Source organism: Bos grunniens, chromosome 18 (genome assembly GCF_055505025.1).
Source record: "Bos grunniens cultivar Pamir isolate PY7600 chromosome 18, Bosgru_T2T1.0, whole genome shotgun sequence".
Lineage (NCBI taxonomy): Eukaryota > Metazoa > Chordata > Mammalia > Artiodactyla > Bovidae > Bos > Bos grunniens.
In genome coordinates this window covers 13,999,539-14,026,454 of record NC_141182.1, presented here as the reverse complement: position 1 = coordinate 14,026,454, position 26,916 = coordinate 13,999,539, and the positions used below count along the sequence as shown (strand labels likewise).

Genomic DNA, 26,916 nt, shown 5'->3' with positions numbered 1-26,916 from the left:
GGGCTAGCGGGGGCGGGCTCAGGGTCGCCAGCCTATCTTCCGATGCCACTCATTGGCTGAGAGGCGGAGCATGGGCCAGACCCGTCTTTGATTGGGCAACACGCGAGCAGGTGGGGCGTTGAGGACCAATCGCCGGTCCCGCTGCGGCGCGGGTCTGGAAGGCCGGCTGCCGTGGGTTGGGGTCCCTCTGTTCTTCGGCCATGGCCTCAGAGAAGCCGATCGTGGTGGTGACTTGCACCGCGCCCGTCAACATCGCTGTCGTCAAGTACTGTGAGTGGTGGGCTCGTGAGGCGCAGGATCTAGGGGCCCTGCGGACAGGGAAACTGAGGCTGGGAGGAGCTTGTTTGGGCGGTGGACCGGGTCCCCGGCCAGCGGCAGATGGGCTGGGCCCTCGTGTGGACGTGGTTGTGGGTACGCGTGCAGATGTGGGGACCCTCCCACGGTGCGATCGCGGAGCTGGGCACCACGTGCAGCCAGGAGACCTGGGGACGTGTTTCATACAGGACGCCGGTCCCCGTGGGGGCTTGATTCCCACGGCCACGCCCACCCTGCCACCTCCACCTGCTCTCGGTGTCTGTCTTGTTCAGGTCTCAAGAATGCTCCCGGGACTGGCTCCTCTCCCTCACTAGTTTCTGGAGAGTCACCCGCGTGAATCTTGGAGTCCCCGGGGGGAGGGGCCACAATTTGCTTGGCAATATGCCTTTGCAAGGCAACTGGGCTGTTTCCAGTTGGGATCAATTATGGAAAAAGCTGCTGTAAACTTTTGTGTTCAGGTTTTTGTGTCAATGTAAGTTTTCATTCTTCTGGATAAATGCCCCAGGAGTACACTTGCTAGGCCATAGAGTGGTTGCATATTTGGTTTTTTAAAGAAACAAACTTCCCATTTGGCTGTACCATTTTTCATCCCCGCCAACCACATATAACGGTATGGGTGATCCAGCTTTCTGGCACGCATTGTTGTCACCAGCTGTTATTTTGGCCATTCTGATGGTGACATCACACTATGGCTTTAGCCTGTTTCTTCTGCTGCTCGGTGATGTTGAACAGCGTTCTGTGTGCTCATTTCCTCTCCGTGAGTCTTAGGTGAAATCTCTCTTCAGGACTTTCGTCCACATTCTAACTGAACTGTCTGCTTTTTACCATTGAGTTTTGAGAGTTCGTTTTGTATTTTAGATAATAATCCTTGCTACATACAAGGTTTGCAAATATTTTCTCCCGCCGTGTAGCTTCTCTTTTCATCCTCCTAACAGAGCCTTTCAAAGGGTTGAAGTTGTTAAATGGTGGTGGGGGCCAATGTGTCATCTGCTCCATCCTTGGTAGCAAGTCAGAGACGTCTTGATTCTAGCCCTTCATCCTGAGGAGTGTTTACTATGTTTTTTCCTAAAAGTTTTAGGCTTTTACATTTTAAGTTGAAGTCTGATCTATTTTGAGTACTTTTGTTCAAGACATGAGACTGAGGCGTGGCTGTGTTGGGCCATGGATGTCCAGTCACCCAGCGGCATTTTCAGAAGAGGCCGCACGCCTCCTCCAAGGAACTGCTTTTGCACTTTTGTCAGCAAGCAACTGGGCATGTTTATGGGGGATCGTTCTGGGTTCTCCTGGGTTACCTACCAGGATCGTTCTCCTCATGTCCTGTAACTGTCCGCCACCCCAAAGACGAAGGTGGGGACCCTTTTGTCCCCACCTGTGCCTAACAGTGGATCTGAGATTTTGGACTTTCTGGAAGGTTTTCCGTATTTGCTGTGATATGCAGGAGTGGAAGAGCTCAGCAGAAGTGGGGTAATTCCAGAGTGTCTCCCGGGGTATAAGCAGGGAGATTCAAGAAATTTTCAGTAAATGGGGCTTCTTCTGTTTGGGAGGGAAAGGGAACAGACTTAAATCAGAGCACTCAGCACCCAGCAGGCACTCCAAGAATACTTGCTGAATGAGTGAAAAACAAAACAGAAGCAGTGAAGCAAAGGGATGGACTGGCCTCCAGCTCTGCTCTCAGGAGCTAAGTGAAGTGCGGAGCAATCGACGAGGGATTCCTGAAGGCAGGGGCACAACAGGAGGGGGACTTAGATTGTGCAGTGAAAGAGCAAGATCCAGGCAACTTGGGGATCTATGAGGTGGCGGTGGTGGTGGGGAGGGGCAGGGAATTGGTGGGCGAGAGCAACAGGGTGCTGGTACACTGGGCTGGGACACTGACTGGCTTTGCGGCGGGCCGTCTGTTCCAGGGGGAAAGCGAGATGAGGAGCTGATCCTGCCCATCAATTCCTCTCTGAGCGTCACATTGCACCAGGATCAGGTGAGCATGGGTTAATGCTACACATCGAAAAAATATTTACAAAACCCCTGTTTACAGATGGTAGCAGTACATCTCCAGCCAACGAACGCCATCCGTCCCATCGCCCACTGTGAGGTGTGCTCAGCACACGGGCACGTACATGCTGAGCCCTCCTAGGAGGTCCCTGCCCTGAATTCTCTGCTGGGAGATGGGCGTGTGGGCCCTGCCCTGTGTAGTGGACACCCACGGGGCATCCCCACCACTTGAGCCTGGCCTGCCTTGGCCTCCACCTCCACGTCCCTGTTCTCTAGCAAAGCCACTGCCCTGAGCCGGCGACTAAGAGGGACCAGGGGAGGAAAGGCCCCACAGAGAGGGGGGCTTGGCCGGTACCCACCACTGAGGTGCCCTGAACTTTCTTTCCCAGTTGAAAACCACCACGACGGCCGCCATCAGCAGGGACTTCACAGAGGACCGGATTTGGCTGAATGGCCGGGAGGAGGATATGGGGCACCCTCGCCTCCAGGCCTGCCTGAGGGAGAGTGAGTAGGGTCCTTGGGGATGCTGGGGTTAGGACAAGCCTGCCCCTACCCCTGTGCCGCTTCCTCGCGCTGGGTGGGTCTGAGCGCACAGAAGCCGCTGCTGTCACCTGCCCCTCCCCACCTCACATCTCAGGGGCCGCCGATGCTTGTCAGCCTGGCCAGGTCTGGGCCTGGGGTCTCCCGAGAAGGGGGAGGTCTGTGTAAGGAGCTCGGGCAGAGGCCAGTCCCCCTGTGCTGACCCAGGCATCGTCTCCCTCCTCGCAGTCCGCCGCCTGGCCCGTAAGCGGAGGAGCGACGGCCATGAAGACCCACTGCCTCTCAGCCTCAGCTACAAGGTTCATGTGGCCTCGGAGAACAACTTCCCCACGGCTGCAGGCCTGGCCTCCTCGGCTGCAGGCTATGCCTGCTTAGGTGGGTGCCCCAGGACAGGTCCCAGTGCTTGCCCTGCATGCAAGGCCACGGCCTCAGCCATGTCGCACCTCTGAACGCTGAGATATTCTGGGGGCTCTGAAGGGAGGACCTGGCACATGACAAAATCCCCCTCAAACTGGCTTAAACTAAGTGAGGGTGATTTCTTGGCTTACGTAGCAGAACCCCAGGGCTGTGGCTCCAGGCTCCAGGCTCTCAGACGGCCTATTAGGAGCCCATCTTGCTCCTTCGGAATCCCTGCTCTGCCCTGCCCTCCTGTGGCTCAGTCTCTAGCAGGACCCCCACCCCAAAGCTGGGGGCAAAGCCGGTCACCACAGCGGTGGGTGGTTGGGTCACGTCCTCCACGTAGCCCTGAGACCAGTGAACCAGGGCAGACAGCTTGCCTTGTGGACACCCCAGGGCCGCATCCCGGCATCATGCCCTTAAGAAGTCCTGGCCTACGCCCAGCACTGCCAGCAGCCCCAGGCCTCCTGGTCCCCAGAGGGCTCCTCCTCCCAGCAGCTCATGTACCCTGAGAGCCCTCTGTGGAGGCTAAGCCTGTGAGCACATGGGTGTTGAATGCCAGCCACGGAGCTGAGGGCCGAGGCTCCATCCCCCAGGTGCCCCCCTTCTCTGTCACTGAGCACAGACCACTCCCCCACCCCCAGCCTATCTGAGCCTCCCCCACCTCCACCTGCAGCCTACACCCTGGCCCGGGTCTATGGGGTGGACAGCGATCTGTCGGAAGTGGCCCGCAGGGGCTCAGGCAGCGCCTGCCGCAGCCTGTACGGTGGCTTTGTGGAGTGGCAGATGGGTGAGCGCCCTGATGGGAAGGACAGCGTCGCCCGTCAGGTGGCCCCCGAGTCACACTGGCCGGAGCTCCGAGTCCTGATCCTCGTGGTGAGTGGGGGGCCCAGCCGGGGTCGAGAGGGCCTTCCCAGGCTCCCTGAGCCGCAGGCATGGTGAAAGCCTCCCTCCCTCACCGCAGGTGAGCGCTGAGAGGAAGCCGATGGGCAGCACGGCAGGCATGCAGACCAGCGTGGAGACCAGTGCCCTGCTCAAGGTGAGGCCAGTGGGCAGCTGGGCGGGCGGCTCCTCAGGGGTGCTCGGAAACCAGGCTCCACGGCTCCATGCAGCTCACAGGCTGGCCATCTGCCTTGCAGTTCCGGGCAGAGGCACTGGTGCCGCCGCGCATGGCCGAGATGACCCGCTGCATCAGGGAGCGCAACTTCCAGGCCTTTGGCCAGCTGACCATGAAGGACAGCAACCAGTTCCACGCCACCTGCCTGGACACCTTCCCGCCCATCTCCTACCTCAGTGACACATCCCGGCGCATCATCCAGCTGGTGCACCGCTTCAACGCTCACCATGGGCAGACCAAGGCAGGTGTGGGGCTGGGCGTCCCAGGCGGGCTTCAAGGAGCCTGCTTTGCTGGGGGCTGCGTCTCCATCTCACTCTCATTGGTGGCACAGCCGCCATGTTGGAAAAACTCCACTCCCCATCCTGAGTGGGTGGCCCTTGGGTCCTGGAAGCTGGTCTGAGCCCATCTGACTGCCCGGTTCCAGGTGGCGTACACTTTTGATGCGGGTCCCAACGCTGTGGTCTTCACTCTGGATGACACCGTGGCTGAGTTTGTGGCTGCCGTGAGGCACAGCTTCCCCCCTGAGTCGAACGGAGACAAGTGAGTTGCAGGCCCCCATCCAGGAGGCCGTGGCAGGCAGCAGCCATGAGGACCACAGGCAGTGTCCCCACATGTGTCCCCATGTGGCTGTGGATGCTCGTCCACTTGGCCCAGCCTCAGGGGCACATACGTGCCTGTCTCCAGCGGCCCCTGTGATGACGAGAGTATATGGATTTCTCCCTCCCAGCTGTTTAAGGGGCCCTGTTCTCAGTGTGGGGACACTTGACCCACTAGGGATGTGAGAAGCGTGTGTGGGTTCTTTTTATCTGTCACCCTAAGGAGGCAGTGAAGCTTCTGGTAGGTGGAGCTGAGTACTGCTCCCATACTGCGTAGGATGGGCCCCACAATTGAGGATGTGGGGGCTCTGGACTCATCACCCTGGTTACCGCGGGGGTGGTTTGTGAGATTAAGCTTGAACTGAGGCCGTTTCTTAAGCTGTGTCCCCACGGGGCATGGCAGCATGGTGGGCCAGGGCGAGGGGCAGTACTATAGCCTCGTGGAGGTCTCCTGAAGCCCTCCCCTCAGAGACAGCTAGGCCTTGGCTTTCTCACTCCGTGTGTGCCTGTACCCACCATTTAACCACCTCGAGGTGTGCAGCCCAGTGGCGTTAAGAACAGGCTGAGCACCCTTGTTCATCAGCCCCAAAGGCCCCAACCCCGCTGGCAGTCACGACCCCCAGCAGTCCTGCATCTGCCTGTGCTGCACACGTCCCACCCCTGCCGTCCTTGGACTGCAGTCCAGCCCTGCCTTCTCACCCCAGGTTTCTGAAGGGGCTGCCCGTGGAGCCCGTCCTGCTCTCAGATGAGCTTAAAGCTGCGCTGGGCATGGACCCCGTCCCTGGCAGCATCAGATACATCATTGCCACCCAGGTGAGTCCTGGCTGCACACCGCACGCGCCCTGCAGGCTTGCCCCAGGGCATCCACAGGAGGGTCAGTGAGGTAGCTGTGACCCTGCTCCTTGGTTTCACAGCACCTAGTGTTCCCCTCAGTCACTCATGAAGGATATTTAAGGACTGATGGATGCCAGTGGTATGCAGGGGTGGGGCTGGACTGTAGGGTACCCTCCAGAGCAAGTCAGGGTCCCATTTGACTCCCAGACCTGTGACCTATGCTCCCCAGGCCTTGGCCTCTGCCGACCGCCCTGGACTTGCTGTCCACTCCATGTCTTCCCAGAGGGACTGAGGCTCTGCCTGAGGATTGGGCCCTGGGCCCAGCATCACCAGGGTGTCTGACCTGCCTGCGTTTCCTGGAAGGGCAGATGCACTCTGTCCCTCCCTGATAATAATTTCTTAACCCCACAGGTGGGACCCGGGCCTCAGGTCCTGGATGACCCTGGTGCTCATCTCCTGGGTCCTGACGGTCTGCCAAAGCCAGCTGCCTGAGCACCTCTTTGATGGGGCCCGGCCGCCGCTGGGAGAAGGGGCCGCTTCGCTGGGACTGGGAGCTGGGTGTGGTGGTCAACAGGCCACGCTTTTTGGGATTTGTGGGTGACTGCCTGCTCTGGGCCGGGCCATGTGCTGTGGCCGAACTGGGCGATGGAATGACGCCTGCAGCCACCCAGGTGATCAGGGGCAGCCCCCCAAGTGCCTCACCTTTCCCTGACCTGCACCCAGTGCTTGCTGAGATGCGGATCTGGACCCCGATCCAAGACTAGGGGACTGAGCCGGCAGGGAGCTGCTGGTGCATCGATCATGAAGGGCTCTAGGGCCCTGGACTCATGGCCACCCCACTGCCACAGGAGGTGATGGCATGTCGGGGTACCCCTCAGAGCTGGAAGCCGGGTCACCATGCAGGGGACGACCTCAGGACAGCTCCATGAGGTGCTCCCCCAACTCTGAGCCCAGGCCCCTGAGCGGGTGCAGTGTTGTGTCTGCGGGACAGGGGAGCAGTGCCAAGGCCAGAGTAAAGACAGTTCGAGGACTCCACCTGGCCTGGTGTGCATTCTGCAGCCCTCACCCAGGGAGCTGGGTGGCCATTGTAGGGGGCGGGGCTGGGGCCTCCCTGCCATGGGTGGGATGCTCAGCACAGGCCACAGCCACACGGTGCTGGGTGGATGTGGTCACTAAGGCCGACAGGCTGGGGAAATGATTCGGGTTTGGCTTTAAGCTCGGTCCATGTCCCCCTTCCAAGTGAGTTCCATTCTTCTCCACTGTCCTAACCCAGCTGGGGGAAGTAGGGGGAGGGCTTCTGAGCCCTCTGACCTTGACCCAAAAGGGAGTCCAAGGAGGGAGGTGACAAAGGACAGGGCCCAGCACTACTACATTCTGGGTTTTCCCAGAAGCTTCCCATACTCACCCGCCCTTCCTCCCAAGTTAGTCCAGGGTTACCAATGGGGCCAAGGCCACCACACCTGCACTAGCGCAGGGCCGGATGCGGCCGGCCTCCCAGGAGGCTCCCCACGAGGTCAGGGGCTGGCCTGAAGCCCTGCTTCCCCTCCAGGAGTCCAGCTTCCCCTCCAGGAGTCCACCGAGGCCGGGCTGGCTGGGCCTGCAGGGGAGGAAGACCTGAGGTCCGGTGGAGGGAGTAGGGGCAAGGCTCCTGGGACCCCATCTGCCGCCGGCCTGTCACCTGGGGAACCGGGTTGGGGCGGAGCCAGCGGCGGGGCGGGGCGGCGCCGGAACTTGGGGAACTTGGGCGGGGCGGGAGGCTTGCAGAGCTCTGGGGCCTTGGGGTCTGAAGAGTCCGAGCCGCGTTCGAGCCGATCTGCCGCCATGGGGCAGATCGAGTGGGCCATGTGGGCCAACGAGCAGGCGCTGGCGTCCGGTCTGAGTGAGTGGGGGGCGCTCGCACTTTGGGCGGGGGCTGCAGAGGGACTGCTGAGCCTGGGGGCGGAGCGCCTCGGCAGTGCAGGGGGGCGCTGGGGCTGGGGAAGTAGGGGCCTGGAGACCCCAGGCTGCGAGAGGTAAAGGGGGAAGGACAGGCTGGAGAAGGGACGGGAGCAGGGGTCCTGAGGAGCCACAGACACCCGGCTGGAGCCTGGGGTTGGGCTCCGGGCCCGGAGGCTCCAGTGGGCGACCTGCAGCGCCGGTGGGAAGGGGGCTGGAGGCCTCTGTTGGGAGCAGGCTGCAGCCGCCAAGAGGAGCCTTGGGGCTGGGGAGGGGGGTTCGGGGCCCTCCTGCCCCTGCACCCCGTGCACACCCACACCCCCATCCTCTGCCCTCCTCCTCCCCCGCCCCCACACACACACAAAAGAGGAAGTTCAGTCTGGGGAAGAAGCGCTTGCCCCCGTGGTTTCCGGAGAACTCACCGCCCAGCAGGGATGGGAAAACCCAGCATGACCCACCCTTGCCTGGAGTGACCCTCCTGCCCTCGGATGGAAGCTGCCTCCCCTAAGGCTCCTGGGCTGCGGAGGTGGGCTCCTCCTGCCTCCTGGCCAGGGGCTTGGTCCATGGAACTGGGTGACCGCTGTCTCCCGGGGCGCAACCCTGAGTCTGCTCAGAAGGACATTGCACAAGGCAGCTGGGGACGACCCATGTGACCCCTCCCACCCAGCTCCCAGGGCCTGCTTCTGGGTAGGAAGGCGGCCGTCCCCCCTGCTTCCCTGTGCTCAACTGTGGTACGCACTTGGACTCAACTTCTCAGGAGAGGGTGGGGCCTGAGGCTTGAGGAAGCCGCCCGTGGCTCCGCCCCTCCCAGGAAGGCCCCGCCCCCAGTGGGAGTGGGCGGGCGAGAGGACCCGGGGATAAAGTGATGAGGAGGGTCTCAGCCACCGCATCTCACCTGGGACCCACCCTGAGGCCCCCACCACCAACCTGGGGACTGAAGGAAGGAGCCTGCGAAGCTGGGCTGCGTGTGGGGAGGGAGTACTTTAAGGTCACATTTTGGGGGGTGGGCAACTTTGGGGTGCCAGGCAGGGCAGCCCCCTTCTGGCTTCTAGATGGTGTAGAACCCAGTGGGTCAGTACATGGCTGTCCTTGCTTCTGCCCAGAGCTGTCTTCTCCCTCTGCTCTCCACCCCTCCCCATCACCACCGCAATGACTACTGCTCGTCTTCCTTCACAACCTTCTGGCTCTAAATTCCTCCTCTTGCTAACTCCTGACTCAGTACCAACTACAGGCCCCATGAGCATCTCAGCCCACCGGCCCTTTATGTTGTAGAGAATTGCATCTAATCAGATCACGGTCCCTCTATCTCCCACCACTCTGCCCCTACCCCTCTGGCCTCGGGGGCCCACCACCCTGGTGTTTGCCACAGGGCTGGCTCCCCCCACTTCACCTCTCTGCCCACATCCACCTGCTCAGAGAAGTGTTTCCAGAGTTCCCAGCCTGACAGCCACGCCACCCACCTCATTCTCCATGATCTGAAGTGTCTGTCCCCATCGAGAGACCCCAGCCCCCTCTGAGAGCTGAGGCTACCGCTAATGACGCAGGCTCAGGCCAAGGAAATTGCATGCCCAGGTTGAGTGGACGAACCACTGCCTGAACGCAGGAGCAATGGCTCTTCCCTCCTCCAGCACAGCAAGTGTGAATGAACGTGACACCAGCAGAAGGCCAGGGTTCAGGGGCTGAAGGGAGGGGCGGGGGGTCAGAGCTTTTACCTTGTGGGACTCTGAGGCCAGACCGGGAAAGGCTGCCTGAACTAGAAACAGACCAAAAGATCGTCCCCTCCAAGGAGTTGTGTTATCTGCCACCACAGCCTGGATGAAGAAAGTCACAAGGAAGACAAAACCGCTGGAAACTCAGGCCTGTGCTACACACGGGGCAGGGGCTGCCCTCTCCCACTGTGCTGCAGGGACCACCAGCGAAGTTCAGGTCATCAGAAAGGAGTGCTGAAGGGCGTGCTCCAGCGAGGGCGAAGCTGGATCCAGAGGGAAGATGGCTATGCCACTGTGAAGACACTGACTGTAAATAATTAATAATTGTGGCTAATTTGGGGTGAGATTAAAGATAAACCTTCTAAAGTCCACATTTAGTTCAGGAAGAGGAATTTTAAAATTACAGTTTGATCAAGTCAGTAGAAGGCAGGAGAAGCAACAAGAAAAGCTTGTTCAAAAAAAAAAAGAAAAGCTTGTTCAAGAGGAAACCCAAGTAAGATAACAAAGTAAGTTATTTGTGATCACAGTCAATAAAATGTGTCAAATTCACTATCAGATTGCTTAAAGGGTGAAGAATTTAACTCCATCAGCTGATTCATAAAGGGCCAACACTGGAAGCAACTGACATGTCCCAAAGGCTGCTGGTGTTGCTGCTAAGTCGCTTCAGTCGTGTCCGACTCTGTGCGACCCCAGAGACTGCAGCCCACCAGGCCCCCCGTCCCTGGGATTCTCCAGGCAAGAACACTGGAGTGGGTTGCCATTTCCTTCTCCAATGCATGAAAGTGAAAAGTGAAAGGGAAGTCGCTCAGTCGTGTCCGACTCTTAGCGACCCCATGGACTGCAGCCTACCAGGCTCCTCCGTCCATGGGACTTTCCAGGCAAGAGTACTGCAGGAGAATGCATAAATAAATTGTGGAAAACTACCCAATGAGACAAACAGCGAGCTGGAGCTCTGTGCAAACCACCCCAGGAAGGGCCTGGACCAACCTTCTGTCAGCAAAAGAAGAGCCCCCAGGAAACCTGGGGTGGGGGAGAATCTTGATATGGGTGGTGGTCACATGATGGGGGTCACACGTGTTAAAAGTCTGTGCACTTTAGGTAATTGTGATACCTCAGTAAGTGACTGGAACCCTGAGGATGGGTGGCCATGACGGAGTGACAAGTGTGAGTGTGCATCACGCCTCTGAGCGGTACGCTGAAGCTACCACTGTAGAAGAAAATCACTGGGGAGGAACGGGGGCGATGCACATGCTCACAGCAGGTGGGCTGTGATCATGTGCACACAGGGCCGGAGAGACCAGGCCCACAGACCCGGCATCACACAGAGCACACGAACAGGACCAGTCCACACACCCGGGGCCGGGAGAGAGGGTCCATGCAGCTGGTACAAAGTCAACCTTAAATGGTTGGTGGTCCTTAAATGCACTGAGCAAACGCTCAGGGTGCCGCGGCTCACAGGCCTCGGGGGTGTGTCCAGGCTGGAGCCAGGCCCTGCCTCCCTCTCAGCAGCTCCTCAGCCCCCTCCCTGCTTCAAATGCTGCTCTTGGGGAAGGGTCCCAACGCCCATGCCTACAGCCACCCCCATCATCTACCAAGGTCTCCCCCGCCTGGGTCCCCTTCCTGGGCTAACACGGGGGCGGACAGGGCAGCTCTGTGGTGGACTGGTGGCCCCCCTTGGGGAGGGAGCCCTGGGGAGGTGGCCAGAGCCCCTAAAAGGGATGGGGTATGGCACCTACTAACCTCCTTCTCCTCTGCCCACAGTCCTTATCACCGGGGGCATCGTGGCCACGGCCGGTCAGTTCACCCAGTGGTACCTGGGCGCCTACTCCATGTATCCTCTTGCTGCAGACCCAGATCAGGGTTGGGGCCAGAGAGGCTGCTGCCCCTTGAAGGCAGGAGGGGCTCCAAGCAGGGAGGTGACAGAGCCTGGGGACCTGGGCCCTGGCAAGGGAGGGAGGTGTCCGCAGCACCTGAGGGCTGACACTGAGGCCCGAGAATGCTCGGGGTCCCTCCGCATTCCCTTCTATCAGTCACCCTCCCCAGCTGGCCGGGCCTCCCCAGGGGACCGAGCCCCACTTGTCCCGGCCAGTCCAGCTGTTACAAGCCGTCCAGACGCCAAGGCAGGCATTGGGGAGGGAGGCTGCCCTGTTGGAATCCTGTGGACCTCAGGCAGTGGCCACACCTCTCTGTTCTCTCATCAAAAGAGCTGACTCCCTGGGGCCTCTCAGGCTTGATCTGGGCTGTTCCTTAACCTCCGCTTCAGAGCAGCAGGCGTATTGGTCTGCCTGCTGGAATACCCTCGAGGGAAGAGGAGCAAGGGCTCCACCATGGAGAGGTGGTGAGTTTCCTTCCGGGCTCTGGGCACCACCCCACCACCCCCACCAGCTGTCACTACGAGGAGCCTGTCACTCCTGTCTCTCCGAGGCTCCAGCACTAGCCCACTCAGGATCTGCCCTGCCACTGAGCCTGAGACCCCCTCCCCTCCCCGGGACAAAGAACCGGGTGGTCTGAGAGGCTGGGGCAGGTGGAGGGTGACATGGCCTGTCTCCCCCTCCCGCCTAGTGGACAGAAGTACCTGACCAGAGTGGTGAAGCTGTTTGGGCCCCTCACCAGGAACTACTACATCCGGGCCTTCTTGCACCTCGGGTGAGCCTGCACCCACTTGGGACCCCCCAGCACCACCGGCAGAGGACTGCTGGGGTCAATCAGGCCCCTCCCAGCCCAGAACCCGTTCCAAACAAAAACCCATGTCCCAGGCTCTGCCAGGGGTTCCCCAAACCTGTATCTGCCATTAACACTTCACCCCAGCCTGATAGCTTAACTCAGAGGTAATCGGTGCCCCAGGCTCAGCTGCCCCCGGTGAGTCTGTTGGAGAAACCGCCATGCTGCCGAGACCTCTTCCCAGGGTGGTGGCCAGGGGCCAAGAGCCCTGTCCTAAGACTCGGGAAGGTGCAGACCAGGTAGAGAACAGCTCGGGGTGGAGTTAGAAGTCCAGCCGTAGCACTGGGCCTCCCCTCCACTCAGGGTCCTGCGATCCTGTGCTGTCTGACCCGGGCCGGGGGCGGGGGAGCTGCGGACCCCCTCTGACCATCCTCTGTCTCCCCTGTCCCTTCTGACTGCCCTCCACCCCTACTCCAGGCTGGCGGTACCTGCTGGCTTCCTGCTCGCCACCATCCTGGGGACAGCCTGCTTGGCCATCGCAAGCGGCATCTATCTGCTGGTGGGTAGCATCCTTGCAGTCAGCCTCAGCCTCATTGCTGGTCCTGCAAGCCGAGCCCATGTCCTGGCTTACGTTGTGGGGACAGTGACACTGTGGCCTCCATGTGTGGCCCATCTAATGTGCTAGCCACTCCCCTACATCCTCCTGTAACCCATGCCACAGAGCCTCGACAGGGGAGGGGGGAACCCCACTTTACAGACACGCGGCAAAAATTCGGAGAGGGGACTTGGCTGGCCCGCCGAGCCCTGCTTGAAGTGGGATCCATTGCTCAGAGTTTTCTATCCAGTTCAGGGTGCTGCCAGGAGCACTTCCCTGGGACTCATGAGCCTGGGTGGTGCCATAAGCCACGCGGGGCTGGGTTTGCCTGGAGTCCAGGTTATGCAAAAGGCCCCTTAAGGCCATCTTTATAGCAGGGTGGGGAGGCTGGGAGGTGGGGAGGAGGGGGCAGGGAGCTACAACAGTGGAGGGGGGAGGGACGAGGATCCCTGCCAGGCACAGGTTGCTGAACGCCCACTGTTCGCATGCTGCCTGCCGCTGTCAGCCCACAGGCATGGGTTCCAACCCAGACACAGCCTCCAGCCTCCCAGAGGCAGTTTTGACTTGATTGCTCTACTAATTCCAACTCCAGGCGCCCACCTCGTACATCGCAGCTGAGTCCTGTGCCGCTTGTTCCAATCTTTCCCCCATTTTTTCTGTTGGGGTTTTGTCTTCTTGTTAGTTTGCAGGAACCGTGAGTGTGCTTTCATTGTGAACCCTTTGTAGGTTTTAGCTTTTGAGGATACTTCCTCTCTGTTAGGGATCCTTGGATTCTTCACTGAGCAGAACACAAGTTTGTCATCTAAGTTGTTTTTCTACTTTATGGTTTGTGCTTTTCTCCCCCTGCTGCCTGTCTGCTGTATTTCCCTGCATTATCTTCCTTTAATTTTCTAGCTTTAGCTTCTGGGATAGAGTGTTGTAGTCTTTAACTTAGGAGGTGTGATTATAGAATCTCTTTTCATTCTTATACTTCATAAATTATATGTCGTCACTTTTTTTTTTAATCAACTATTATGGGATACAAAGTTAGAGATACACATTTCTAGGTCCACTTGGCCTATGGCTGTGGGGCAGGCCCAGGATTCTGCATTTCGGCAACTTCCCTGGGCTGCAGTCTCCCCCCTTGACATGCCTGGGCCCCTGGCCTCCCACACTGTTCCTGCCACCCCACCCCCGACCCCCACCCAGAGCTGCTGGCCTCAGTTCATCATCATGCCCCTTAGGCCTGGGCTCCTGTCCTGCTCCCAGCCCTTAGTCCCTGGGAGGAAGCCTGGTCTTGGGCTGTGCGCCTGGCAGTGGCCTCCAGGGGTCATTCAGAAGCCCCAGAGTTCCACTGTCCCCCTCTCTAGTTGAGGTGTCTCCTGGCTGGTGAGACAGCTGGGTTCTGACCATGTAGCCTCAGGCCTGGCACATAACCTCACTGAGCTACAGCCCCTCAGGTCTTGCTGAGCTCAGTCCTTTTCTGGACCCTGGCGGGGGTAGGGGAGTGCAGGGACTGGGTAAGGGGGCGGCCCAGGAGGACCCACGCCCAGCCTGTGTGTCCTGCAGGCAGCCATCCGTGGGGAGCAGTGGAGCCCCATTGAGCCCAAGCCCAAGGAGCGGCCGCAGATTGGGGGCACCATCAAGCAGCCGCCCAGCAACCCTCCACCCCGGCCCCCGGCTGAGGCCCGCAAGAAGCCGAGTGAGGAGGCGGCGGGGGTCCCCACGGGTGGCCCCCAGGAAAACCCCATGCCAGTGAATGACGAGGTCGTGTGACCAGAACCTCAAGCCGCTCTGGCCCGCTGAAGCTTTGAAGGTCCTTCTTCCTGTGGGCAGGCTAGTGGGTGGGTGGGGGTGTGTGGCGCCCAGCCAGGGGTGCCCCCTTTCCTGCAGCCTCCTTGGGGTTCCTTGACAGCAGGGCTGGGGTCTCGGTGCCTCGCCTGTTCCATGAATCATGTACCTGGAATTCCCTGTGTTTGTGTTTCTGCTCTGGAAATGAATGTCTCGGGTCTGGGGGGAGGGCCTGTGTCCTCCCAGATCCCCCATCTGCCAGGGCTCACCTGCTGGAGCACCCCTCAGACCACCCCAGGGTTGATGTGCCATAGGCAAGACGCCCGCACAAGAACTTCCGCCCACTCTGGGTCGCCAAAACTGTTACCAAACCAAATGCAGGTCCTCTTACCCCCGTGCAGCAAAGCAAACCTACTGACTTGGGTCGTGGTGAAGGAAAGGGTAGCATTATCGCAGGTGCTGAGCTAGGAGGCCAAGCGGCTCATGCTCAGAAGACCCCCAGCCCCCTCATGGCTTTCAGGGAAAGGTTTTTAAGGACAGTGAGGGAGGGTGGTGGGTAATCAACAGACAAGAGACCCAAATTTGGTTCCACAACACACACACACACCACACATGTCCCCTGCTTACTCCAACACACCACACAGACACCATACAAGCCATGGCAGGGGCCCCAAAGCTCATCAGCTCACACCCAGCCTGTGAGGCCCTTCCTTCCTGGATACTCAGTCCCCCAAAGTCTGGGAAAATCCTTCAGTCACTGGCCTCCTGCTCTCACAGTTTCAGAACCGGGGTCTCTGGGACCTCTGTCCCGGAGGGCACCCTGCCCATCAACCAACACTCTGTCTTCAGCATAAATCCAGCGGGCTCACCGTTCCCCACCCCCTGGCTACTCCCAGCACTACCTGGGCCTGCCCAGTGCCCGGCTCAGAGCCCAGAGACACACAGGGCAGACCCCACCCTACCCCCAGCCCCACTGCTCTGGACCCCATCACCCTGCCCACTGGCCTCCAGCCACCCTGACCTCCCAGACACAGCCTCTGCACGGTCCGCTCCCTCTGCCTGGAGCACAGGGCCCTGGGTGGCCAGCCGGGTCCTCCCCAGGTGGCCTCCACTGCAGCGCCTCTCTTCCTGATGTGTTCACAACCAACAGGCCAAGCGCTTTGCCGCGGGTCCTGCGGCCGTGAGCCACCCTCAGGGCGGCGGGGGGCTGCGCGTTTTGTCACTGCTCCATTCCCAGTGCTGGGCGTAAGTGCTGACTGAAGACTCCTTCCAGGCTCAAGACATAGTCACCTCCTCCAGGAAGCCTTCTCTGAGACCCTCCCGCCTTCCGGGGCCTTACACACAGTAGGTGTCAGTCATCGGGTGAAAACGGCAGGGGGTGCAGACAGCCGTCCTGCAGCCCTGCGGCTCTGCATCAGCCCTCGGAGCTGAGGTGCGTCACAGGTAGCAGGGAGGCTGAGACTCTAAGGGGGGGTCGTGACTGAGGCTGTGCTGAGGCTGTGCACTCAGACTCTAAACTCTGCCTGGAATGTGCTCTGGTGCAGGATATCCTGCCATGAGTGGGCGGGCAGTTCCTCGGTAGCTGATGGGGCACCTGAGCTGGTAAGCCTGGCTGCCCCTCTCTAGCAGGTCACCTACAGTGCACAGAAACCCTAGGGGGGTGTCTAGAGTTTTCTGGGCCCCTACTGGGGCTGGGGGAGCATGACTCAGCCAAGTTAAAGACATGTCCCCCTGAGTTGACCACTTGCCCTGAAGTTACCCTGAGGACACCTGTCCGTGGGGCGGGGAGGTGGTCCCCAGGGACCACAGCCATGTCTGTGAATAGAGGGCTGGGCTTTGGGAGTGTGGCCCATCGCCAGGCCCGGGAGCCACTGCTCATCCATCAGGGCACCCTTGGGCTCTTCTGTTGAAACCTGCCCCGCCCTGGGTGCGCCTGGGATCATGCACAGATCTTTCTAGGACACACCACACCAGTGGCTGCCCCTGGCGGGCGGTGATCAGTGACTGCCCCTTGGGCCCAGATGGGTATAGAGGGCCTGGCAGGGGTGAAAGTGAGAGAGGGGCTTCACCCACTGCCCTCTGTGCCATCCAGGTCTGTGTTCTGGGGGTGGTTTATCAAGTAAACAACTTAGATTCACATGGAAAATGAAAAGCTGTTTTAGAAACACAGGGGCACTTGTTCCTCCCAAGGGGCTGGGGTGAGGGCCGCCCAGGGGCCTGGAGGTGGAGGCAGCCATCAGAACAGTTTCCCTTTTCTGTAGGTGTTTTAACAAGTCCTAGAACAGTGAAAATGTTCCTTCTAGCCTGGCTGTTTCTGTGAAAGGGTAAACTGTGAATTTCGAGGTGGGGGCTGCCGGGCACAGGCCCCCGCCCCGCTCCTCACCCCAGCCTTTACTGGAGCCAGCCCTTCCTGGAGGCTCGTACCTGCCCAAGACCCCAGGGGCACATAAATAACCAATAAATACACATAAATAGGAGGGCCTCCCTGGAGGCCAGTTCAGGAGCCAAGCGGCAGTCACCGGGCCGACCTGGGCAGGACGCAGGTGCAGCCCACAGGCACGCGGATGAACTCAGCATGGAAGGTGAAGGCCCCAGGCGTGGGCGCCCCCGTGGCGTCCCGGGAGCAGGGCCTGCGGCGTAGCACCAGGAGGCTCTGGACCAGCGGCACTGAGTTGAGTGCGGCCGTCTCACGGCCCGTCTTAGCGCTGATACAGCCCCGGCACAGGCACTCGGCGAAGGCCAGCTTCTGTGGGTAGCGGCTCTCATCCGTGTCCACACTGTGAGGACAAGTGGGGTGTCAGAGAGCCTGGAGGGTGCCTCCCTCCCTCCCCACGCTCCCCTACCCAGCCATATGCACTCAGGGCCCAGGGCCTGCGGTGTGGGGCACTGAGAGCACGTGGCACACAGCTGGTGCCCAATGAGTGCGGGTATGCACGTGCCCCATGGCCTCCCAGAGCATGGAAGCCTGCTCTCTTCCCACCTGTCCCAGTCTCACCCCTGCAAGGACTCAGATAGGGGGCCCAAAATAACCCAGGGGACCCTGATGTCCCAGGTCTGGGCTGCGATTGAGACATGAGGCGAGGACTGGCTCACGTGGAGCCTTACCCTTGCCCTCACGGAGCTGGAACCGCCGGCCGGAGGTCACAGGGAGATCGCCCAGGCCCCAGGAGCCCGCCCTCACCGGTATCTCCAGGGAGAGATGGAGCGCTGGTGGATGTCAGCTTCCAGCACCTCCCCCGGCTGCAGCATGGGGCACTGAGTCCCGGCCGGGGCCCCCGCGTGCCTCCTCCTGCGGCCTACCGCCTCCAGGCTGGACACCAGGGCCACCGGCAACGCCTGCTCCCACTTGGCAGCTCGGGCCAGCAGGTGTGGGGGGGCGTGGCCCAGGGGCAGCTCTTCGGCGGAGTAGCAGCGCGGGGTCCCAGGGCTGTGGGGGTGGGTGTGGGCCCCCACCAGCAGTGAGGGGCTGTGGCGAGCCAGGCTGGCGGGAAGCCAGAGCAGAAGCAGGAGGCCAGGGAGGAGCTGGTGGAACAGGCGGTGGGTGGTCAGGGGTGGTCAGGGATGGGGCCCTCCACTGCCACCCGCGGGCTCTGCTCCCGGTGGAAGGATGGGGTGGGGGAGGTGTAGCCTCCCTCTACGGCTGAGGGAACAGGAGGTCCAGAGGGGCCAGCCTCTCAGCCCAAGCTCGCCAGCGAACCTGGGATCCAGGATCCTGGCTCCCTTTGACCCCGAGATCTGATGGGTTTCCTGGACCCTACCCCCAACATCCTCAGCCTGGGGGGTCAGTGAACCTCCAGCCCTTCAGGGTGCAGGTGGGGGTACGGGGAGAGGAGCATCTTACCATTGCAGCAGGGGCTGGGCTCTGGGCTCCCGGCTCCAGCACGTCCCTGGTGGTTGACCTGGCGGCGGCTGGCCTGTGGTGCCCTTTATACCTGGGGCCACACCTGGGGAAAATCCGGGCGCCGCTTCCTCCTCGGGAAGTGCCTGGCTGTGCTTCCTCCTTCCCTCCCTGCTACCGTCCCCTCCCCTCCTCCTCCTCCATCCTCCGCCGCCACCCCCATCTCTCCCCCGTCCCTCCCCTGCACCCCCCAGGGGGACCCTGCCTCAGGCAGAGCACTTGCAAATGTGGCTGAGAATGAAGGGTCTTGCCTGACACTCTTGAACCTTCTGTATCGAGTCCTAGCCACTTGTATGTTTCTGCGGTTTGGACCTGGTGCCCGGGGGGCGAGGGGCTCCTTCATTTTGCGCTGCCGTCCAGTCCCCCACCAGGCTTGATTCTCTCATCCATTCTTCTTGACAAGAGGGAGGTTCCAGAAGGGACAGGGGCCGGTGAGCGTCTTTAGTTTTCTCTGTTGGGCTTTTGTGGTTTTATCAACAAAGTGTAAGTCTAAGCGCGAGGGGGTGATGATGCCCTGGAACCTTTAAGATGCAGGGTGCCCTAGGAAGGTTTCTAAGGAGGCCCCAGGAACCCACCTGTAGCAACTCTGTGCAGCTGGCTGGGGGTGCTGGGGTGGGGGGCTTCATTATCCTGAAAAGGAGCCAGTTTGGAGCCAGATTCTGCAAAGTTTTGAGTGCTAGGTTTGGACGCCATCCTGGGAGGGCCCGTCTGCCCTGGTCTCTCGAATCTGTACCACATGTCCAGCTGAGGAGGGCCTCGCCGTGGAGCATGGGGTCAGCTCTCCTGGTTTCCCACCTGCCCGCAGGAGGCAGAATGCACACCATCAAGGCGCCAGTCTGAGTTTGGAGGCCCAGACTCGGTGGATAGGAAGACCCCTGAGGCAGCACTGGGAGAGGCAGTGTAACACCTGGGCCCTCCCAGGGCCTCTACTGGGCAGTGCGTGACTCTGGGCCTCCAGTCCACCCTCCCTCCACGCCTTGATCTGGAGTAAACCTTTCCGAAGCAGGCGCTGCATCATAGCTGTTCTCCTGGCTTCTTCCGGATGAATGGATGGACACATTGAGTCCCCAGGCTGTTCCTGCCTACCACGCCCCTGCCCATGGCCACCCACCTTCTGCTGATACACCTCCTGCAGTGGGGAGCTCACCACCTGTATTTGTCACAAGTGGGGGCCTTAAGATAAGTGTCTTTTCTCAGGTTTGGAGGCCGCAAGCCCCAGGTCAGTGTAGGCAGGGCCTCTCTCCCAGCCCTGGTGGCTCCTGTGGTCCTCGGAGGTCCCGCGGGTGCCTCTCTCCCCAGGTATCTCTCCTCCACAGCTTTCACACTCTCCAAATCCAGGATGATATCATCAAGATCTGACCTTGACCACGGCTGCAGAGACCCTTTCCTCAGATAAAGGCACACTCCTCACGGGCACTGGGGCTATTAGGACCTCGACATGACTGAAGCGACTTAGCAGCAGCAGCAGCAGCATGGTTTTAGGGGAACAACAGAGCCCCTTATACCTTCCCCTGGGCCAGATGCTCAGGTTGAGAAAGACCCCGCTTTCCTACAGGGCACTCGGACCTCAGAAATTCCAGTCCCTCCTGCCTGGGCCCCACAAGTGAGGGGAAGTGGTACCTGTGCCTGGCAACAGCCCCTGGGGAGAAGCTGCCTGGAGACTGGGGAGGTGGCCCCAGCAGTGGCCTTGCCTTTGTGTGGCTGGGATTCCCACACAGGATCTTTGGAAGTGAAAGGCTGTAGAACTCGCTCACGCAGTGGTCCCTACGCCAAGGGCTGAGCTCTGGCAATTTCTGTGTCTTTCTGAACAGCTGAGCGAGTGGGCGAGTCAGGGACAAGTCTTGAGGCCAGGCCATGTGCCTCCCTCACCGCTGCCCTGAGCTGTTCTGTGGGCACTGGCGGGCTGGTTGGGGTTGGGGTCGGGGTCTGGGGCATCAGCCGGAAAGACAGGGCGGGGCCCAGCAGTGCCTCATTCCTGCGGGTGGCTGAGGCAAGCACACCAGTACCGGGTTGGGCAAGACTGGAAAGGGAGCTGCAGGAGGAAGGCCAGAAGGCTGTTGTGGAGGAGGTGTCCTGGATGGCTCCACCCCCAGACCATTAAACCACACCCACCATATCCCTGTCCCCAGACTGCACCCATAGGGCCATGCTCCCAAGTCCCTGCCTGGAGAGATGCAGAAAAGGGATGGAGGGGGGACAGAGTGGGAAATGGAGGTATGGGAGGAGGGATGGAAGAAGACAGGCACAGAGATCCAAGGAGACTCGGACAGATGCAGACACTGTGGACAGAAGGCAGTGGAGAGAGAAAAAGGCAGATCCAGGGCAGGAGACACATGGACAGACTCAGTAGGGACAGTCCTTCTGTCCCTGCCCATGACTCGGAGCCCTGAGAGAGAAAAAGGCAGATCCAGGGCAGGAGACACACAGACAGACTCAGCAGGGACAGTCCCTATGTCCCTGCCCATGACTCGGAGCCTTTACAGCCCTGGCTGGACAGGAGCAGCCCAAGTGGGCCTGAGCTGGGGAGGTGGCCTGCAGGACAGGTTTGCTCTAGGCTCTTGCAACTCCAGGCTCAAAGTTCTCCCTCATCTTATGGGGAGACCTAGGGGCAGACCTCAGTACCGTCTGTAAAGCGGGGGTGGCAATCCCCTCCCCCTTTCCTCCTGTAGCATGGCCTTCTCGACCACTGGGCCCAGGCAGCACTGCCCACGGTGAGTCTATGCCACAGTCCAGTTTTCTTATGCTCCCCAAACTTTGCACTGTCAGGAGCAATCTCTTTGCCTTGTCCTAGTCCATGGCCCTTCAGGGGCTGGCTGACCAGGGTGGGGGTCCCCGCTCGTATACCCAGGGCTTGTGCCTCCTTTCAGCCCAACTCCTCCTGCCAATGGAGGCGGACTGCCGTCATCTGGGGTGTACAGGCCTGGGGGCGGGGGTGCTGGACAGTTGGCACAGGGCGGGAGGGGGTGTCCAAGTCAGTGGTAGATGATAGCAGGCTCGTGGGGCGGCAGGCAGGTGTGACCCCCATCATGAGAAACCCGAGGGAACTTCACTGTCACTGAACTGAGCTGCCCCATTAGCTCAATGTGTTCACTCATACGTTGGAGACTATACTTCACATTTGAGTTAGAAAAATTATAAACTAAAAACATGGTGTCTTCCTTTTCTCACCCTTTCAAGAAAGGGGGAGGAGGCCTCATCTGAAGCTGGTAGTGGGACCCGCGGGGTGGCCTGGTGGGCAGAGGTCCTGAGGGCTACTGCTCCTCATGGGTGGGGTCCGCTCACCAGCCAGGGGCGGGGAGGTGTAACTGAGACCCGACCCCTTCCCTGGAGAAGAGGAGGGTTAACATGAGAAAACTCAGAAGGCTGGGGTTTCAGTTTACCCTCCAGAGGGCCAGCTCGAGGATGGCACTCGAGCAGTGGACAAGGGAGGGGTTGGAGCTGTGAGAGGAAGTGTGGGGCACAGCTGGGTCAGAGTTCCAGGAACAGGAAATAGTGTGTGCAAAGGCCCTGGGATGGGAGGAATGCCAGTGGGCAGGGAAGGCTCGGGTCAGGTCGGGGTCTGCCGCAGAGGAAGAGGCCGGAGGGGCGGGGCCTGCCGCGGAGGAGGAGGCTGGAGGGGCGGGGTCTGCCGCGGAGGAGAAGGGGAGGAGGAGGGCTGGAGGAGGAGGGCTGGAAGAGGGGCGGGAAGCAGAGTTTGGGCTTGAGGAACAGGTCGCGGCTCTTTATCTTCGAAGGTGAACAGCCTGGCCGCACGTTCCCCGGAGGGCAGAGATGCTGAGAACCCATTACACCACGGAGCCTCCCTTTACCCAGATGCTTGGCCTGGAATGTTCGTTCCACTAGACCTGTGGTGGAGCTGGCTCAGGGTGTGATCTCAGCCCTCCTGGGACAGGTCCCTGCTCCCAGGTGGCAGAGGGCAAGCTGCCAGTTTAAACCCAGCCCTGGTCCTGGGACCCAAGGCCACAGGTCCAGCCCAGGCATGAAAGGTCGGGTCAGGCCAGCCCCTCGGCTGAGTGCAGAGACCTGCCTGGGGGCTCACTTGTGGACTCCTGGCTTCAGATGTCATCACTGCCTGGCTGGCTGGTGGGGCCCAGCACCTGGGGCTCAGCGTGCAGGGCCAGGCTGTCAACCTGAGGTGCCGTGCATTCCGGCCCCATGTCCTCGAAGGCCGCCCACTTGGAGAATGGGAGTTCCCTCTGCACCTGGCTTTGACCTGATGGCAAACCAGATAAGACCTGAAGAATTACCCAGACACACGCCATGATAAGGCCGGTGGTGCAAGAGGCCTCACGTGTGCTGTGCTGCGGGGCCGGCGCTGCAGACAGGCCACTGGAGGCCCTGCGGCGCTGGCTCCCGCCCAGCTCTCCTGTCCCACATTTGAAGGGCCATGCAGCCTTGGGGCAGAGGACCTGGTCACTGCATGCAGCTCCAGGGTCACGATCCCAGGCCAGAGCCCTAGGTGGCTCCTCCTGACACCCCCACAGTGAAGTTCTGGGAGGTGAGTTGTCTGCCAGGACTCACGGGACTTGCTTTAAAGGTAGTCTTCCGAGGGCAAAGGCCCTGATACAGGTCTGGGCAAGGGCACTCCCAGGCCCCTGGCACCACTCTGCAAAGTCAACCCACAAGGGAGGGTCTCCCTCCAGTGGTCCTGGTCCCCTGGGAGGGGAGCAGGGGCTGAGCAGGGCGTGGTGGCGTTCCTGCCCTGCATTGGGACGGTAGCATGGCCCGGCTGGGACGTCTCACGCACAGACACCTGCACGTCCGCGCGGGGTCCAACCTCGTGTGAGGCACTCGGTGGAGAACTGGCTTGTAGGCTGGAGTAATCTCTGGTCCAGGGCCCACCGGGAAGGTGGCCTCTGATCCAGGTAGAGATGGCGGCCCTCAGAAAGCCCTGCCAGGCCAGCCACTGCAAGGAAACCAGGTGAGTATGCTGCGGGGCCAGACTAGCAGCTCCAGGGGCATATCAGCAGCCTCCTTCAGCCAGCGATGCTCAGTGGGCATCACCAAGGGGAGGATGCAGTGGGGCTAGGCACAGGCAAACATCACCACCAGGGCAACACAGCTGTTTATCAAAATATTTTATTTTAGGAGACCCCTCAAAAAAAGACCCTCCACATCTGACAGATGCCCAACAATACCCTCGGCCTTTTTTTTTTTCTTTTCAGTCTTTTCTGTGTTTTTCTTTTTTTCCTTTTTAAATCAACTAAAACAATTTGATGCTTAAAATAAAAGACAGGAGTATTTCCCAATCAGACTTTAGTCAAGAATATATATATTTTTGATCCTGGGGAAGGCGGGGTGGGGAAGACGCTCGGCAGCACTCAAGTGTTCCTGGTTACAGGAGGAGGGCGGAGCTGGGGACGCCTGCCTGAGCAGAGGGAGGACTCGTAACTGACATAAAATCGGAGCTGGTCCTCGGTGCCGCTGTGCCCTCGCCCACCTGGCTCGCAGGACTTCTGCTCTGGGAAGGGGTTGGTTCAGTCTGGGATTCAGCGTCATCTTCATTACATGTGTGGCTTCTTTTCCAGCTGAGAAACTTTTTTTTTCCTTTTTAATTTTTAAAAAGAATCACAGCCAAAATAAGACATAAACTGCAAAATCCAAAATGGCTGCGCTTACCCTATTTATAAAAACAGGTGAGTCCCTGCCTCGGGGAGCAGAGCCCGGGCTACACCTTCCCGGGGATCTTGGCCCGCTTGCGGGCGATGGCGTCCTCCACAGCCTTAAGCTGCTTCAGCAGCTCCTCCCGCCGTGACAGTGTGCTGGCCTTCCCTGACTTGGTGCCCGCAGTGGCGGTGGTGCTGGTGTCCGAGGCTTTGCCAGGCACGCTGGTGACCTTGCTGGAGCTCTTGGACTGGGGTGACAGCGGACGCTTCCTGCAGGGGTGGGGAGGCCATGAGAGAGGGCTGCTCTCTGAGAGCCTCCTGCCAGGGGCCTGGGTCCCAGGAGCTGCACCTGCTAGACAGAAGGCACCCCCTCCCCAGCGGATGAGGCCCCCACCACAGACGAGCGTCCAGGGTCCAGCTCGGGTTCTGGCCACAGTCAGCATGGCCCCCCGTGCTCCTCCCATGCCCCGATCGCGGAGCACACCTGCGAGGTGGAAGGCACAGTACCAGCGCTCGCCTGGAGCCCACCGACCTGGTCCTCCCACTCTGGTCCTCACCCTGTGCCGAGGTAGAACCCACACTGCTGACCCTGACTTCAAGCAGCACTATGGGCCAAGGGCTGGGGGTGTGGGGCTGTGTCTGTGCCCCTCCTGCCCGGCCCCCCCACCCAAACCCAGGGTGCTGGTGCGCAGGGATTCAGCCTGCTTCCAGGGAAAAGGTGAGCCCCACTCCTGCTTCTTGAGCTGAGTGGGAGGGAGGGAAGAGCTGCTGCCAACCGCTTCCTGGTCCTCCGGCTGCAAGCCACGTGCTCCCGGGCTGCTCTGCATTCTAGGACCTGCTGGTGGCCCAGGGTGAAGACATGGGCCGGCATAATGTTCCCAGCACCTCTGAGCCTGCCCTTAGCTAGTCCTGATGGCTCAGGCCTCCGCCTGGGGAGGAAGCTCGGCTGGCTCTCTCTGCGGCCAAGAACCCGATGTGCTGTGCCCAGGGTGGGGGGAGGGGGATTTGTGGGGAGACACTCACCTGTCTGTCGGGGCTGAGGGGGCCTTGGAATTCTGGCCCCTCTGCCGCTCTGGCTTCGGGGAACTGACTCTCCCACCTGACTTCCGGTCCCGAGAACCTGAGTGACAGGGGACAACATAAGACCAGGGTCCCAGCTCCATGTGGGCCCAGCTGTGCAGGGGCTAGTGGGCACACTCAGGGAAGCAGCAGCCTCTCTCTGGCCCCCGGTGACCCCACGCCAGAGAGCAGCGGCCGTTCAGCTCAGCTTCCTCATTCTCAAAAGTACCCAGGTCTAATTTGGGTTTTGGTTTCCTGAGCCACCATGAGTTCAAAACAAGGAGCTTCCTTGTTCAAAACAAGGAGCTTCCAGTATGCAAGGCCAAGCAGACCAAAACCCTCCTACACTGACTTGGAAGAAACTCACAGTGCAGGTCTTCAAGTGGAACAAAAACACACGGCTGCTTACAGACCGTAGTAAGATCAAGAACAGAAGTGCTTGCTGCCCTGAGTGTGGGGCCCGAGTGAGGGCGCACAGAGGCGTCCCACCACTCAAGAGGCATGTGGGCGGCCTGGGCGGGGGTGTGTGTTTCAGGGGTGCACCGTGTCCTCCTCCTGCTCCTGGTGGGGTATGCTGGGCCCTCTCCTATTTTAGGGGGAAAGATGCTCTGGCAACACTTGGGGTTTCACTTTACTAGTGGAGCAAGCCAGGAAGAGGCTCTGCCTGGGCCAGTGGCTCTCTCTGCAACTGGGCCGAGCAGTATGGGGGCGGCCGGGCATGCCCTGCAGCACTGAGATGCCACCCCCTCCACATGCTCATGGCCTCACAAGCCCAGGTGGGGTTTCCTAGGTTGAGCAACTTGTGTGATCACAAGAGACGACCCCAGCCATAAGGAGATTGGGGAAAACACATGACAAAAAAACAGTGCTACGCCTGCTAGCTTCTGTTTGTGAAAATGTATTTTCCATAAAAAAACCTTAGTTGTGTCAAAACACAGTATCATATTACTATTACTGTTACGAGTACTATGGTTTTCACTTCTAAAACTAAATGCTGACGGATGCAGACCACCCGGTCAGAAGCCCCCTGGGGGCTTCAACACTTCTCAGGGCACAGGAAGTGCGGCTCCAGAGGTAGAGGCTCACCTCGGTCTGGGGAGAGGTTGGCGCGCTTGGCTGGCGGTGGGCTCTGCCTGTCCTTGTCTGAGGGCTCGTAGCGCTTCCTGCTCCCCTTGTCAGTGGCCTGGAATGACGGGTGTGCAGTCAGGACCAGGGCCTGAGCGGACGCAGGCAGCCACCTGCTCTCCGCTCCCGCGGGCCCTCCTTGGGGGCCCCTGGGCCGCAGGGCCCCAAGTGAGGCAGGGCCCATGGTCTCCGGGCCTCCATGCCAGGGATGGGATTCGGCCCTCCAGTCGCCTGGGCACTGTGGATGCCAACTCAGAGAGGCCATGTCTGTTCTGCCCCCCGACCCATGTCCCAGGGTTGTCCTGTGGTAATTGGCTCATCTCCCACCATCAACCCCCTGCCCACGTGGCGCTGCCCATGAGGCTGTCCATCAGGGCATCACGAGCCAGGCGGTGTGGAAAGCCACTAGCTGGCCCAGCCGTGGGTCCTGGGGTCCCAACAGCACTGCCCACAGCCCCACCTTGTTCAGCAGCGTCAACTTGATCTCCTTGTGGGCAATGAATGTGGCTGCTGGGGGCTGGCCTGGTGGTGCCTGCTGGGGGGTGGTGGGCTGCTGGGAGGACCTGCCACCCGCGGGGGTTCTTGAGGGTTTAGGCGGCTGTGTGGACGAATCCCGTTTCCGCTTATCCACTTTCACACCGTCCTCCTTCTTAGATTTTCCTGCCAACGAAAAATGCCCTCTCAGCCTCTCTTCCAGTGAGGCAGCTGCCTGCGTGCTGTCTTGGGGAGGTGTCATCAACAGACAGCGGATGACCAGCCCACACCACCTCTCCT

General features: G+C 60.2%; 4 protein-coding genes across 10 annotated transcripts in view; 2 read left to right on the top strand and 2 right to left on the bottom strand.

Annotated features, from left to right (window-relative positions):
• The first annotated feature begins 134 nt into the window (after positions 1-134).
• Positions 135-6,819, top strand: MVD (mevalonate diphosphate decarboxylase). The gene is made up of 10 exons (XM_086350302.1): positions 135-270; positions 2,217-2,287; positions 2,691-2,805; positions 3,070-3,216; positions 3,914-4,113; positions 4,202-4,276; positions 4,377-4,595; positions 4,779-4,894; positions 5,655-5,763; positions 6,196-6,819. The coding sequence occupies exons 1-10, from the start codon at positions 201-203 to the stop codon at positions 6,274-6,276; spliced, it is 1,203 nt and encodes a 400-aa protein (XP_086206428.1). The 5' UTR covers positions 135-200; the 3' UTR covers positions 6,277-6,819.
• Positions 6,820-7,554: 735 nt separating this feature from the next.
• Positions 7,555-14,629, top strand: CYBA (cytochrome b-245 alpha chain). The gene is made up of 6 exons (XM_086350304.1): positions 7,555-7,663; positions 11,190-11,259; positions 11,692-11,766; positions 11,991-12,074; positions 12,567-12,648; positions 14,233-14,629. Exons 1-6 carry the CDS (start codon positions 7,606-7,608, stop codon positions 14,437-14,439), a joined length of 576 nt encoding a protein of 191 aa, XP_086206430.1. The 5' UTR covers positions 7,555-7,605; the 3' UTR covers positions 14,440-14,629.
• A 2,193-nt stretch (positions 14,630-16,822) lies between these two features.
• On the bottom strand, positions 16,823-20,500 carry IL17C (interleukin 17C). The gene is made up of 6 exons (XM_086355128.1): positions 20,461-20,500; positions 20,222-20,337; positions 19,500-19,723; positions 18,296-18,386; positions 17,636-17,976; positions 16,823-17,231 (listed from the first exon to the last, which is right to left on the bottom strand). Exons 1-6 carry the CDS (start codon positions 20,498-20,500, stop codon positions 16,970-16,972), a joined length of 1,074 nt encoding a protein of 357 aa, XP_086211254.1. The 3' UTR covers positions 16,823-16,969.
• A 2,915-nt stretch (positions 20,501-23,415) lies between these two features.
• Positions 23,416-26,916, bottom strand: part of ZC3H18 (zinc finger CCCH-type containing 18) — a 42,919-nt gene continuing 39,418 nt past the window's right edge. For all 7 annotated transcript variants that reach the window (XM_086350290.1, XM_086350292.1, XM_086350296.1 and 4 more), the window contains 4 exons: positions 26,603-26,802; positions 26,104-26,200; positions 24,982-25,078; positions 23,416-24,228 (listed from right to left, as the gene is read on the bottom strand). In XM_086350290.1, coding sequence (XP_086206416.1) covers positions 24,021-24,228; positions 24,982-25,078; positions 26,104-26,200; positions 26,603-26,802 — 602 coding nt within the window. In that variant the 3' untranslated portion in view covers positions 23,416-24,020. The remainder of the gene's footprint in view (positions 24,229-24,981; positions 25,079-26,103; positions 26,201-26,602; positions 26,803-26,916) is intronic.